The sequence below is a fragment of the Oncorhynchus nerka genome, linkage group LG17 (genome assembly GCF_034236695.1).
Source record: "Oncorhynchus nerka isolate Pitt River linkage group LG17, Oner_Uvic_2.0, whole genome shotgun sequence".
NCBI classification, from domain to species: Eukaryota; Metazoa; Chordata; class Actinopteri; order Salmoniformes; family Salmonidae; genus Oncorhynchus; species Oncorhynchus nerka.
In genome coordinates this window covers 23,633,066-23,646,178 of record NC_088412.1, presented here as the reverse complement: position 1 = coordinate 23,646,178, position 13,113 = coordinate 23,633,066, and the positions used below count along the sequence as shown (strand labels likewise).

General features: G+C 40.2%; 1 protein-coding gene across 3 annotated transcripts in view; it reads right to left on the bottom strand.

Annotated features, from left to right (window-relative positions):
* The window catches only part of LOC115144917 (guanine nucleotide-binding protein subunit alpha-11-like), a 33,401-nt gene extending 21,348 nt beyond the window's left edge, over window positions 1–12,053 (bottom strand). For 2 of the 3 annotated variants that reach the window (XM_065003072.1, XM_029686060.2), the window contains exon 1: window positions 11,070–11,328. Coding sequence is in view for 2 of the 3 variants with exons in the window: in XM_029686060.2 (XP_029541920.1) it covers window positions 11,070–11,268 (199 nt within the window). In the remaining variant the exon portion in view is untranslated. Of the gene's footprint in view, window positions 1–11,069; window positions 11,329–11,612 lie in introns of those variants that run through there. The other variant, XM_029686061.2, reaches the window with a different exon arrangement.
* Between the last annotated feature and the right edge of the window lie 1,060 nt (window positions 12,054–13,113).

The window sequence follows — 13,113 nt, the reverse complement described above, 5'->3', positions numbered from 1 at the left end:
TGTCATAATGTGAACTTGGTCTTCTACCAAATATGGCTATCTTCTGTATACCCCCTTATCACAACACAACTGATTGGCTCAAACGCATTAAGAAGGAAAGAAATTCTACAAATGAACTTTTAAAAAGGCACACCTGTTAATTAAAATGCATTCCAGGGGACTATCTCATGAAGCTGGTTGAGAGAATGCCAAGAGTGCACAAAGCTGTCATCAAGGTGAAGGGTGGCTATTTGATGAATCTGTTTGTTTAACACTTTTTTTTCATAGTTTTGATGTCTTCACTATTATTCTACAATGTAGAAAATAGTAAAAAAATAAAGAAAAACCCTTGAATGAGTAAGTGTTCTAAAACCTTTAACCGGTAGTGTACAGCTACAAAATTAATAGAAATCCAATAGGAGAAAAAAACATGTTAATCCTATAGGATCATATAGTATTCCAATACAAAGATCCAAATAGATTCCAATAGAAAAACGATTTCAGCTTTTGGAACCAGTCCTATTGGACTCCAACAGGATTCTATCCTATATGATTTATTTGCAAGGATATAATAGAACAATTCTGGTATAGCGGTCTAAGTTTCTGCCTCAGGACAACATATGCACATTGTGCATGAATGAATAGTGAAGACATGAGACCCACAGCTCAAAAAGATCACCTATTGATCTTAAGGACCACGCCATATCCTACCTAGACTAGCCTACAACACCACAATGCAATGAATAATTGCATTATTGTTTTCAAGTGAGTACAAAATTCTACTGTAGGCTGCAGTAAAAATATCATTTGAATAACCCTACAAAAACCTTGTAATTTGATTAGTTGTGAGTCTACTCTTTACAGTTTACAAGGTCTAGAAAGGCACAGTAGCAGGTCAGTCTGGCTGTATTTTGTATTCTGATACTGAGATATGCTGTCTGTTGCGGATCATCATTTTCCCAAGTCGTCCTATAATACTGTGGCCACATATGCTCCAGGCGGGCCCAGTTATTCAGGAAAGCACACGCTCTGCCTCCTCTCCAATTCCAGCAGCTATTCCTCGCACACCTAGAACCTAATGCTTCAATATAAATATTAGTCACTTAACTTTTAAAATGTATTACTTTTTATAAGTGGTAAAAACACAACCAGTCACAATGTTTTAACCTGATTAGGCTACATCAAAAGTGCATGCATACGTCCATCCAAAATATCATTCCAGCATCCTCAAAATGGCTTGACATTAACCAGGTTTCCATCCAACCTTTTTATGCGAGTAAAGTACATGTTGGATAAGAAATGTGACAACATCCTGGGAAAGCATTAGGTTTATTAGGATACAAATAAATTAATGATGAACTTCACAGGGTGGTGAAAGTATACGGTGATGAGCTTGAAGCTCCTTTCAATAAATATCAAGGGTCTTATTCTGGTGACATGATGATCGATGCTCGGCTGCCGTTTTACAAGATTCTTGCCAAGAGCGAACTGTTGGCTAGAGCACACGTGCCAATACCAGAGTTGGCACATTCACTATACCTACGCTGTCATGTTATGTCTTGTCCCTGTGCTTTCTCTTCTCTTCGTTTCCCCCTGCTGGTCGTATTAGGTTACTATCTCTCTCTCTCTATCGTTCCGTTCCTGCTCCCAGCTGTTCCCCATTCTCCTAACGACCTCGTTTACTCTCTCACACCTGTCTCCTCTTTTGCCCTCTGATTAAGTCTCTATTTCTCTCTCTGTTTCTGCTTCTGTCCTTGTCGGATTCTTGTTTGCTTTGCCCTTGTCCCGTCCTGTCGTAATCTGCCTCTTCATCAGATGCTGCGTGTGAGCAGGTGTCTCTGTCCTCTACGGCCCGCGCCTACCCAGAGGGACCTGCAGTCTGTTGCCGCTAACCCTGCAATTCTCCTCTACTACTAGAAGGAGGACTCTCCTGCAAAGATAGAGGATTTATGTTTTCCCTGTTTGGACATCTCCTGTAAAGATTGAGGATTTATGTTTTCCCTGTTTGGACATTAAAAGACTCTGTTTCTGTTGAATCGCTGTTGGGTCCTCACTCACCTGCATAACATACGCAACATTTTTTTTGTGACAAAACCATTTGTAGGCCTATAGTTGAAAATGTGATGGAAACGCAAAACAGTTATTAAAATGTTCCCATCACCTTCATATGCTGTGTAGTTGTAACACTGTATTTAATTATTGTATTTCTTCATCACCTGTTGAAAGACTTTGAGAAAAGATTAAACTAAATATGATTTAGTTTGAAGGTTCTGAGTCTGTATTTACAGTGGGGCAAAAAAGTATTTAGTCAGCCACCAATTGTGCAAGTTCTCCCACTTAAAAAGATGAGAGAGGCCTGTAATTTTCATCATAGGTACACTTCAATTATGACAGACAAAATGAGAAAATAAAATCCAGAAAATCACATTGTAGGATTTTTAATTAATTTATTTGCAAATTATGGTGGAAAACAAATATTTGGTCAATAACAAACAGGCAAGATTTCTGGCTCTCACAGACCTGTAACTTCTTCTTTAAGAGGCTCCTCTGTCCTCCACTCGTTACCTGTATGAATGGCACCTGTTTGAACTTGTTATCAGTATAAAAGAAACCTGTCCACAACCTCAAACAGTCACACTCCAAACTCCACTATGGCCAAGACCAAAGAGCTGTCAAAGGACACCAGAAACAAAATTGTAGACCTGCACCAGGCTGGGAAGACTGAATCTGCAATAGGTAAGCAGCTTGGTTTGAAGAAATCAACTGTGGGAGCAAATATTAGGAAATGGAAGACATACAAGACCACTGATAATCTCCCTCGATCTGGGGCTCCACGCAAGATCTCACCCCATGGGGTCAAAATGATCACAAGAACGGGGAGCAAAAATCCCAGAACCACACGGGGGGACCTAGTGAATGACCTGCAGAGAGCTGGGACCAAAGTAACAAAGCCTACCATCAGTAACACACTACGCCACAGTACCAGACGTGTCCCCCTGCTTAAGCCAGTACATGTCCAGGCCCGTCTGAAGTTTGCTAGAGAGCATTTGGATGATCCAGAAGAAGATTGGGAGAATGCCATATGGTCAGATGAAACCAAAATAGAACTTTTTGGTAAAGACTCAACTCGTCGTGTTTGGAGGACAAAGAATGCTGAGTTGCATCCAAAGAACACAATACCTACTGTGAAGCATGGGGGTGGAAACATCATGCTTTGGGGCTGTGTTTTTCTGCAAAGGGACCAGGACGACTGATCCGTGTAAAGGAAAGAATGAATGGGGCCATGTATCGTGGGATTTTGAGTGAAAACCTCCTTCCATCAGCAAGGGCATTGAAGATGAAACGTGGCTGGGTCTTTCAGCATGACAATGATCCCAAACACACCGCCCGGGCAACGAAGGAGTGGCTTCGTAAGAAGTATTTCAAGGTCCTGGAGTGGCCTAGCCAGTCTCCAGATCTCAACCCCATAGAAAATCTTTGGAGGGAGTTGAAAGTCCGTGATGCCCAGCAACAGCCCCAAAACATCACTGCTCTAGAGGAGATCTGCATGGAGGAATGGGCCAAAATACCAGCAACAGTGTGTGAAAACCTTGTGAAGACTTATAGAAAATGTTTGACCTCAGTCATTGCCAACAAAGGGTATATAACAAAGTATTGAGATAAACTTTTGTTATTGACGAAATACTTATTTTCCACCATAATTTGCAAATAAATTCATAAGAAAATCCTACAATGTGATTTTCTGGATTTTTTTCCCCTAATTTTGTCTGTCATAGTTGAAGTGTACCTATGATGAAAATTACAGGCCTCTGTCATCTTTTTAAGTGGGAGAACCTGCACAATTGGTGGCTGACTAAATACTTTTTTGACCCACTGTATTTGACTATTTGACTATTTAACTATAATATTTGTTATATTACATTGGATTAAACTGAAATTGCAATACTTGATATGGTCCCTCCTGTCTCATTTTCCAGGATCTAAATAGCAAAAGAGATCCTAGATTAGTACTAATTTACAAGATACCTTGTAAATATGGGCCCAGAAGTACGCAGCATATAAAGAGGATTTTGTTGCCAGTATTTCCCTGGGTTAGTTACTCTGTCTAAGGCTAAAAAGGAAGCATGGAATTCCTGATTGACCATACTGCCATTCGGAAAGTATTCAGACCGGTTGACTTTTTCCAAATGTTGTTATGTTACAGACTTATTCTAACGTGGATTAAATACATGTTTCTTCTCATCAATCTACACACAGTACCCCATAATGATGAAGCAAAACCTTTTTTTTCCAGCAAATGTATTATAAATGTAAAACATATACTGTATTTACATAAGTATTCAGACCCTTTGCTATGAGACTCGAAATTGATCTCAGGTGCATCCTGTTTCCATTGATCATCCTTGAGATGCTTCTACAATTTGATTGGAATCCACCTGTGATAAATTCAATTGATTGGACATGGTTTGGAAAGGCACACACCTGTCTATATACGGTCCCACAGTTGACAGTGCATGTCAGAGCAAAAACCGAGCCATGTGATCGAAGGAATTGTCAGTAGAGCTCTGAGGCAGAATTGTGTCAGCACAGATCTGGGGAAGGGTTCCAAAACATCTCTGCAGCATTGAAGGTCCCCCAAAACACAGTGTCCTCCATCATTCTTAAATGGAAGAAGTTTGGAACCACTAAGACTCTTCCAAGAGCTGGCCGCCTGGCCAAACTGAGCAATCGGAGGTGAGGGGGGGGGGGGGGGTGACCAAGAATCCGATGGACACTCTGACAGAGCTCCAGAGTTCCTCTGTGGAGATGGGAGAACCTTCCAGAAGGACAACCATCTCTGCAGCACTCCATCAATCAGGCCTTTATGATAGAGTGGCCATACGGAAGACATTCCTCAGTAAAAGGCACAACAGCCCGCTTGGAGTTTGCCAAAAGGCACCTAAAGGACTCTCAGACCATGAGAAACACGATTCTCTGGTCTGATTAAAACCAAGATTGCACTCTTTGGCCTGAATGCCTAGCGTCACTTCTGGAGGAAACTTGACACCATCCCTACGGTGAAGCATGGTGGTGGCAACATTATGCTGTAGAGATGTTTTTCAACAGCAAGGACTGGGAGACTAGTCAGGATGAAGGAAAGATGAACAGAGCAAAGTACAGCGTTATCCGTGATGATAACCTGCTCCAGAGCGCTCAGGACCTCAGACTAGGGTGAAGGTTCATCTTCCAAAAGGACAACAACCCTAAGCTCACAGCCAAGACAACATAGGACTGACTTCAGGACATTTCTCTGAATGCCCTTGAGTGGCCCAGCCAGAGCCCGGACTTGAACCCAATTGAACATCTCTGGAGAGACCTGAAAATAGCTGTGCAGCAACGCTCCCCATCTAACCTGACAGAGCTTGAGAGGATCTGCAGAGAAGAATGGGAGAAACTCCCCAAATTCAGGTGTGCAAAGCTTGTAGCATCATACCAAAAAATGCTCGAGGCTGTAATCGCTGCCAAAGGTGCTTCAACAAAGTACATAGTAAAGGGTCTGAATACTTATGTATACGTGATATTTCCGTTTTTTTCTTTGTTTATTTAAAAAGAACATTTCTATAAACCTGCTTTACTTTGTCATTATGGGGTATTGTGTGTAGATTGACGAGGAAAAAAACTATTTAATACATTTCCGAATAAGGCCGTAACTGTGGAAAAAGTCAAGGGCTCTGAATACTTTCATAATGTACTGTATATACTGACAAAATAGAAGGAAAGAGAGATTCCCTGGTGGTGGAAAGGATAAAAGACCGGGCATAGGATCCAAACATTACAGGTTCAAACCCTACATGTGCAGATTATCAACATAAAACATGGTTGTTTGTATGATTAAATGCTGTTAAAATGTCCTGTGAATGAAATTCAAATGCATTGTGTCTCTATATCATCTACAACACAGTCCTCAAATGCATATTGCCATTACATTTGGAGAGAAACATAATGGGGATGATTGTCATGTTGTGGTAATATTAAGTAAAACTTAAATATGACATTTTCTAAATGTTCTTGAAATGTTCTGAGGACATCCAATACAAGGTCAAATTAATATTGTGTGAACATCAATGGAATATTATGTTAAATCTAAAACAACTATGCAATGAACATCATAAAAACGGACCTATTTCATTCTTACAACATTAAAGGCAATGTCCTGTGTAACATAACTTAAACATTGTATGAATGTCATCACAACTGAGCATATTTTGTGTTTTGGGAACCTGAACACAAAATGTTAATGTACCCACACTGTTCCCACAAACTAATTGCACTACTGTTCAAAGGCTACCGTTCACTTAGAAATGTCCTTGTTTTTAAATGAAAAGCACATTTTTTGTCCATTAAAATAACATAAGATATATCATTACATTGGTAATGTTGTAAATGACTATTGTTGTAATTGACTATTGTAGGGATTATCTAGGGATTATCTTCATAGGTGTACAGAGGCTCCTTTATCAGCCTCCATCACTCCTGTGTTCCAATAGCACATTGTGTTAGCTAATCCACATTTATCATCTCAAAAGGCTAATTGGTCTTTAGAAAACCCTTTTGCAATTATGTTAGCACAGCTGAAAACTGATGTTCTGATTAAAGAAGCAATAAAACTGGCCTTCTTTAGACTAGTTGAGTATCTGGAGCATCAGCATTTGTGGGTTCAATTACAGGCTCAAAATGGCCAGAAACAAATAACTTTCTTCTGAAACTCGTCAGTCTATTCTTGTTCTGAGAAATGAAGGCTATTCTCTGCGAGAAATTGCCAAGAAACTGAAGATCTCGTACAACGCTGTGTACTACTCCCTTCACAGAACAGCGCAAACGGGCTCTAACCAGAATAGAAAGAGGAGTGGGAGGCCCCGGTGCACAACTGAGCAAGAGGACAAGTACATCAGTGTCTAGTTTTGGAAACAGACACCTCAAAAGTCCTCAACTGGCAGCTTCATGAAATAGTACCCGCAAAACACCTGTCTCAATGCAGGTAGCCTAGTGGTTAGAGCAGACTAGTAACCGAAAGGTTGCAAGATTGAATCCCTGAGCTGATAAGGTAAAACATTTGCCATTCCGCCCCTGAACAAGGCAGTTAACCCACTGTTCCTAGGCTGTCATTGAAAATAAGAATTTGTTCTTAACTGACTTGCCTAGTTAAATAAAGGTAAAATAAACAAAAAAAACAGCGAAACTGGCAGCTTCATTAAATAGTACCCGCAAAACAACCGTCTCAATGGCAACAGTGAAGAGGCGACTCCAGGATGCTGCCCTTCAAGGCAGAGTTGCAAATAAAAAGCCATATCTCAGACTGGCCAATAAAAATGAAAGATTAAGATGGGCAAAAGAACACAGGCACTGGACAGAGGAACTCTGCCTAAAAGGCCAGCATCCCGGAGTCGCCTCTTCACTGTTGACGTTGAGACTGGTGTTTTGCGGGTGCTATTTAATGAAGCTGCCAGTTGAGGACTTGTGAGGCGTCTGTTTCTCAATGTTTTGGTAACATATATTTTGTGATGTTTACCACAGTGTTCCCACCAGACTGTTTCCACAACCTAATGACACATTCCGGGAACATTTAATGAACAGATTAAATGTGTTATAGGAACGTTCTTGCAACATCAGGCAGATGTTTTATACAACAACAACAAAAGATCTCCCTTTTGTGGAATGTTCTGTGGTGGTTGTTACAATAACATTCCAAGGATATTTCATATAAAACATTTTTGATAAATAAATAGATTTGATCAAAAACATTCTCTGAATTCTCTGAATGTTTTTTGGGATGTTATAATCTTAATGTTAGATAACTTGAATATAATAGGAATCTTAGCTAATGTTCTGGGAATGTTCCTGGTTTGCTGGGGAATATCTATTCATTATTATATTTAAAGAGGACATTTGCCATTGGCTACGCCGATTCGCATTATGAGAAATCCCCCGGATTTTAATGTCTATGGAAATCCCATGCAGCCTATGTTATCCTCACAAATAATCCTGATAGGTTTCTGCAATGACCTTAGTGATCACTGTTTTACAGCCTGTGCTCGTAATAGCTGCTCAGTGAAACGACCTGTCCTGATTTGTCATAGACGCTTGCTAAAAAACTTTAATGAGCAAGCCTGCCTTCATAAACTTGCCTCTGTAAAATGGTATAGAATTAGCTTGATTCCCCCTGTCGAGGACGCTTGGACCTTTAAAATATATATATATTCAGTGGTATTGTTAACAAACACGCCCCCATAAAGAAAATTAGAATTAAAAACAGGTTCAGCCCCTGGTTAGACCGTGATCTTGCAGAGTTACTCCACCTCAAGAATTGCATTTGGCGAAAGGCTCTGCACACGCAAACTCAGGCTAACTGGCTATCGTTCAGGCAAATGAGAAATAAGTGCACTCAGGCTATCCGGAAGGCCAAAGTTATTTACTTTAAGGAGCAGTTTTCTCTTTGTGGGTCTAACCCCAAGAAGACACCTGCCCATGTCCTTTATTGTTGATGATGTGGTTGTTACTGACAAGAAGCACATGGCTGAGCTCTTTAGTCACCACTTCATTAAGTCAGGATTCCTATTTGACTCAGCCATGCCTCCTTGCCCGTCCAACATTTCCTCATCTCCCACTCCTTCTAATGCTACTATTCCTGATGCTTTACCTCTTTTCTGCTTTTTATTTATTTATTTATATCACCTTTATTTAACCAGGTAGGCTAGTTGAGAAAGTTCTCATTTACAACTGCGACCTGGCCAAGATAGACCGTAGCAATTCGACACATACAACAACACAGAGTTCCACATGGAATAAACAAAACATACAGTCAATAATACAGTAGAACAAAAGAAAACAAAAAGTCTATATACAGTGAGTGCAAATGAGGTAAGTTAAGGAAATAAATAGACCTTGGTGGCGAAGTAATTACAATATAGAAATTAAACACTGGAATGGTAGATCGGCAGAAGATGAATGTGCAGGTAGAGATACTGGGGTGCAAAGGAGCAAAATAAATAAATAAATAAATACCAGTATGGGGATGAGGTAGGTAGGTAGATGGGCTGTTTACAGATGGGCTATGTACAGGTGCAGTGATCTGTAAGCTGCTCTGACAGCTGGTGCTTAAAGCTGGTGAGGGAGATGTGAGTCTCCAGCTTCAGAGATTTTTACAATTTGTTCCAGTCATGGGCAGCAGAGAACTGGAAGTAAAGATGACCAAATGAGGAATTGGCTTTGGGGGTGACCAGTGAGATATACCTGCTGGAGCGCGTGCTACGAGTGGGTGCTGCTATGGTGACCAGTGAGCTGAGATAAGGTGGGGCTTTACCTAGCAGAGACTTGTAGATAACCTGTAGCCAGTGGGTTTGGCGATGAGTATGACAGTTTTTCCCCTGCCCCGCTACAAAGTTTCTCCCTGCAGGCAGTCACTGAGTCCGAGGTGCTGAAGGAGCTCCTTAAACTTGACTCCAAAAAACATCTGGGTCAGATGGTTTAGACCCTTTCTTTTTTAAGGTTGCTGCCCCTATCATCGCCAAGCCTATCTCTCCTTTCTGTGGAGGTTCCCATTGCCTGGAAGGCAGCCATGGTTCATCCTTAATTTAAAAGGGGAGATCAAGCTGATCCTAACTGTTATAGGCCTATTTCTATTTTGCCCTGTTTATCAAAAGTGTTGGAAAAACTTGTCAATAAACAACTGACTGGCTTTCTTCATGTCTATAGTATTCTCTCGGTTATGCAATCTGTTTCCGCTCAGGTTATGGATGTATCACTGCAACCTTAAAGGTCCTCAATGATGTCACTACTGCCCTTGATTCTAAGCAATACTGTGGTGCTATTTTTATTGACATGGTCAAAGCTTTTGATACAGTAGACCATTCCATTCTTGTGGGCCAGCTAAGGAGTATTGGTGTCTCTGAGGGGTCTTTGGCCTGGTTTACTAACTACCTCTCTAAAAGAGTGCAATGTATAAAGTCAGAAGATCTGCTGTCTCAGCCACTGCCTGTCAACAAGGGAGTACCCCAAGGCTCGATCCTAGGCCCCACACTCTTTTCAATTTACATCAACAACATAGCTCAGGCATTAGGATGCTCTCTCATCCATTTATATGCAGATGACACAGTCTTATACTCAGCTGGTCCCTCCCCGGATTTTGTGTTAAATGCTCTACAACAAAGCTTTCTTAGTGTCCAACAAGCTTTCTCTACCCTTAACCTTGTTCTGAACACCTCAAAAACAAAGGTCATGTGGTTTGGTAGGAAGAATGTTTCTCAAATGTAAGATTTCGAAGATGTTCCAAACTTCAAATTTCGAAGTGTTTGGTTACTTCTCTGTATCGTTCCAAAGTTACATTTAGGCATTTAACTCTGAATTCTTAAGTTTAGGCATAGACTAGAATGGTTACGGTAAGGGTTAAGGTTGGGGATAGGCTTAAAACTAAAATAGTTTAAAACAACTTTCTATTGCTGGATTTGAACATACAACATGTACGCCCTAGCAAAACCAAAGCTAACTTGAAGGTAACACTGCTCACTGTTGCCTCTTGTGGCCGGTTCCCAAGTCATCTCCAGACATCCTCAGACATGGATGGTTGTCTAATACTGACTTGTGTGATACAAGTCAGTACTCACCTGAGTGACCTTCCTGAAAACATCAGCTATGCAGGTGTCTTCTATCACAGGTTAACACTTAATCTGATTAAATCTAGTTCTAAGTGTACACCTCATGTATTCCTACCCACTAAATGGATTTTGTACTCCCATTCCTGGTGTCCTCAGTAGGCTATCTAATATAATACATTCTTTCTCAAAACATTGTTTGTTTTGTTTGTTTTTGTAGTTAAATCCCTAATTTGGCTGTTCTCATCATGGGTTTAAATGGGTGAAAAGAAGGCTTCAACTTCCTGTTCATTTTGTCTGTCCTTATTCAACAATAATACGTTCTTAGACCAAAGAGTGAAGGAATAAAAACTTCACATTTTGTGATGACAGCAATGATACTGGTGAGCAATGACCGTTCTGTGGGCTATAATAAACATAATATATTTCAAGTCCATAGAAAGGAAGACAGAAGATACTAACCGAGTAAAAGAACTTTGATTTCTTTGCGTTCTCTCTTCTTCTGCTTTCGGAGAATCCTCTGAATCTCCTTGTCAATAGCAATAGTCTGCCTCTCTTCATTGTCCAGGAAACAAACGCAGGTCCGACGGCACCATTGCCAGCACGCCATGTCAAACTCACTAAAATATGTAGATAAATAAATGTGTTTATAAATAGGCATACTATATTTCTCAGGCTAAACCCAATAAAGTTGGCAGACATGTGCACCGAATATATTCGTTCACCTGCGCACCAGGAAATTATGAGTGGTGTTTTTTCCCTCAGAATCAGAAACGTGATCATTGCATAATGTTTCTCAAACTGCTTCTTCATACCATTGAAACACAAATGAGTCTCAATCATCAGACACAGATTGATTTTACTCTAATTTTTATTGCCTTTTTATCATGGTCGTTAAATCACAATTAACTTTCCCGTTAGAAACCCTATGACAATTCTTGTCACGAACAAACATGGAAGTTATTAAAAACAAATAAGTCATATGTTTTAATCAAAACGATTTACCTTCAATGTGTCACACGCCTTGTAAAGCAAATAGGCCTACACAAGACTTTCGTTGTGCCCGATCCATTCTTCCCGTGTCTCTAATATATTTATTTTAACTGCATGAATTTTCCGTTGAAGCATGACATACTATTTCCAGGGTTCAATAGCTTTTCATCTAAAACAAGTAAGCAGATCCGTGAATAGGTCTACGGGTTCCGTAGAATATGCAGAGTATGTAGTTTGATGAAACACTCTCAGTCAGTTGAGAACACCAAATTGAGAAGTCCCTCGGGCACATAGCCTAGAATAAATACTTTCAGACTTTGCTGGAGTAGGTTACTCATAATTTTCCTATTTCTAACGAACATTTCTTACGTATAATTACAGTGTCAATAGACATATGAATCATTCTAAAAGTGTTTTTGGTGTGAAATGAATGGCACAACAGGTATTTGTCACTCCTCTCCCTATCCAACTTTCTGTAAGTCAGTCAATCTTTTGTCTCAGCAGGCAGAACCGGTTAGTCAGGACTTTCATGCACTCTCCAACACGTATCACATATTAAAGATTGCCTGAGCTCCACATTGCCATGGGAACAAGGTGTGGTAAGCCACTGTTGAGAAAGGGAGGGGAAGTGAGAACGATATAGTGAATGGACAGTAAAAGGAAAGTTCCCTTCTTTCTGCCAAATAGAGTAAATTAGGTGATAATAGTGATAACCCAAAGTCAGGGATGAGTACATGGAAGAGGAAGCTCAGCTCAGGCAGTATGAGGTACAGCCCAGGGGAGCTGCCCAACCTATCCTCCCTATCTGTGGAAAATGGAATGAGGTAGCCAATACAAGGCATTATCAATGATTAATCCCAGAACAAATCATCTGGTATTTCATGGATGTTGCACCTGCCTCTGTCTGCAATCTATGTTGCTATTGCATAGCAGCCTACCCTACTGTTCTACTATGCCTGATTACCTATGGTTCAACTTTGCTTTGTTGCCCTCTACTTGCTCCGCCCCACTCTGAGTATTGAGTGGAGTCCATCCACACAGGTGAGGTTGATGACGTCAGAATAAGGTTATGTTAAGGCATGTTGTGAAAACAATAAAATATGCATTCATTTATGCATTTAAAATGTAATACTGTATGAACATATGTGATAGTTCAGCAAATCATGCTTTTCTAAAATAGTGCTAGTAAGTGTGTGTGTGACATACTCAAGAAAGACACACCTGTTTAACTACAGCACCAGTCAAAAGTTTGGACACAGCTACTCATTCAAGGGTTTTTCTTTATTTTTACTGTATTCTACATTGTATAATAATTGTGAAGACATCAACACTAATGACATAACACATATCGAATCATGTAGTAAACAATAAAGTGTTAAACTAATCAAAATATATTTTAGATTTTAGATTCTTCAAAGTAGCTACCCTTGATGACAGATTTGCACACTCTTAGCATTCTCTCAACCAGCTTCACTTGGAATACCTTTCCAAAAGTCTTGAAGGAGTTTCCACA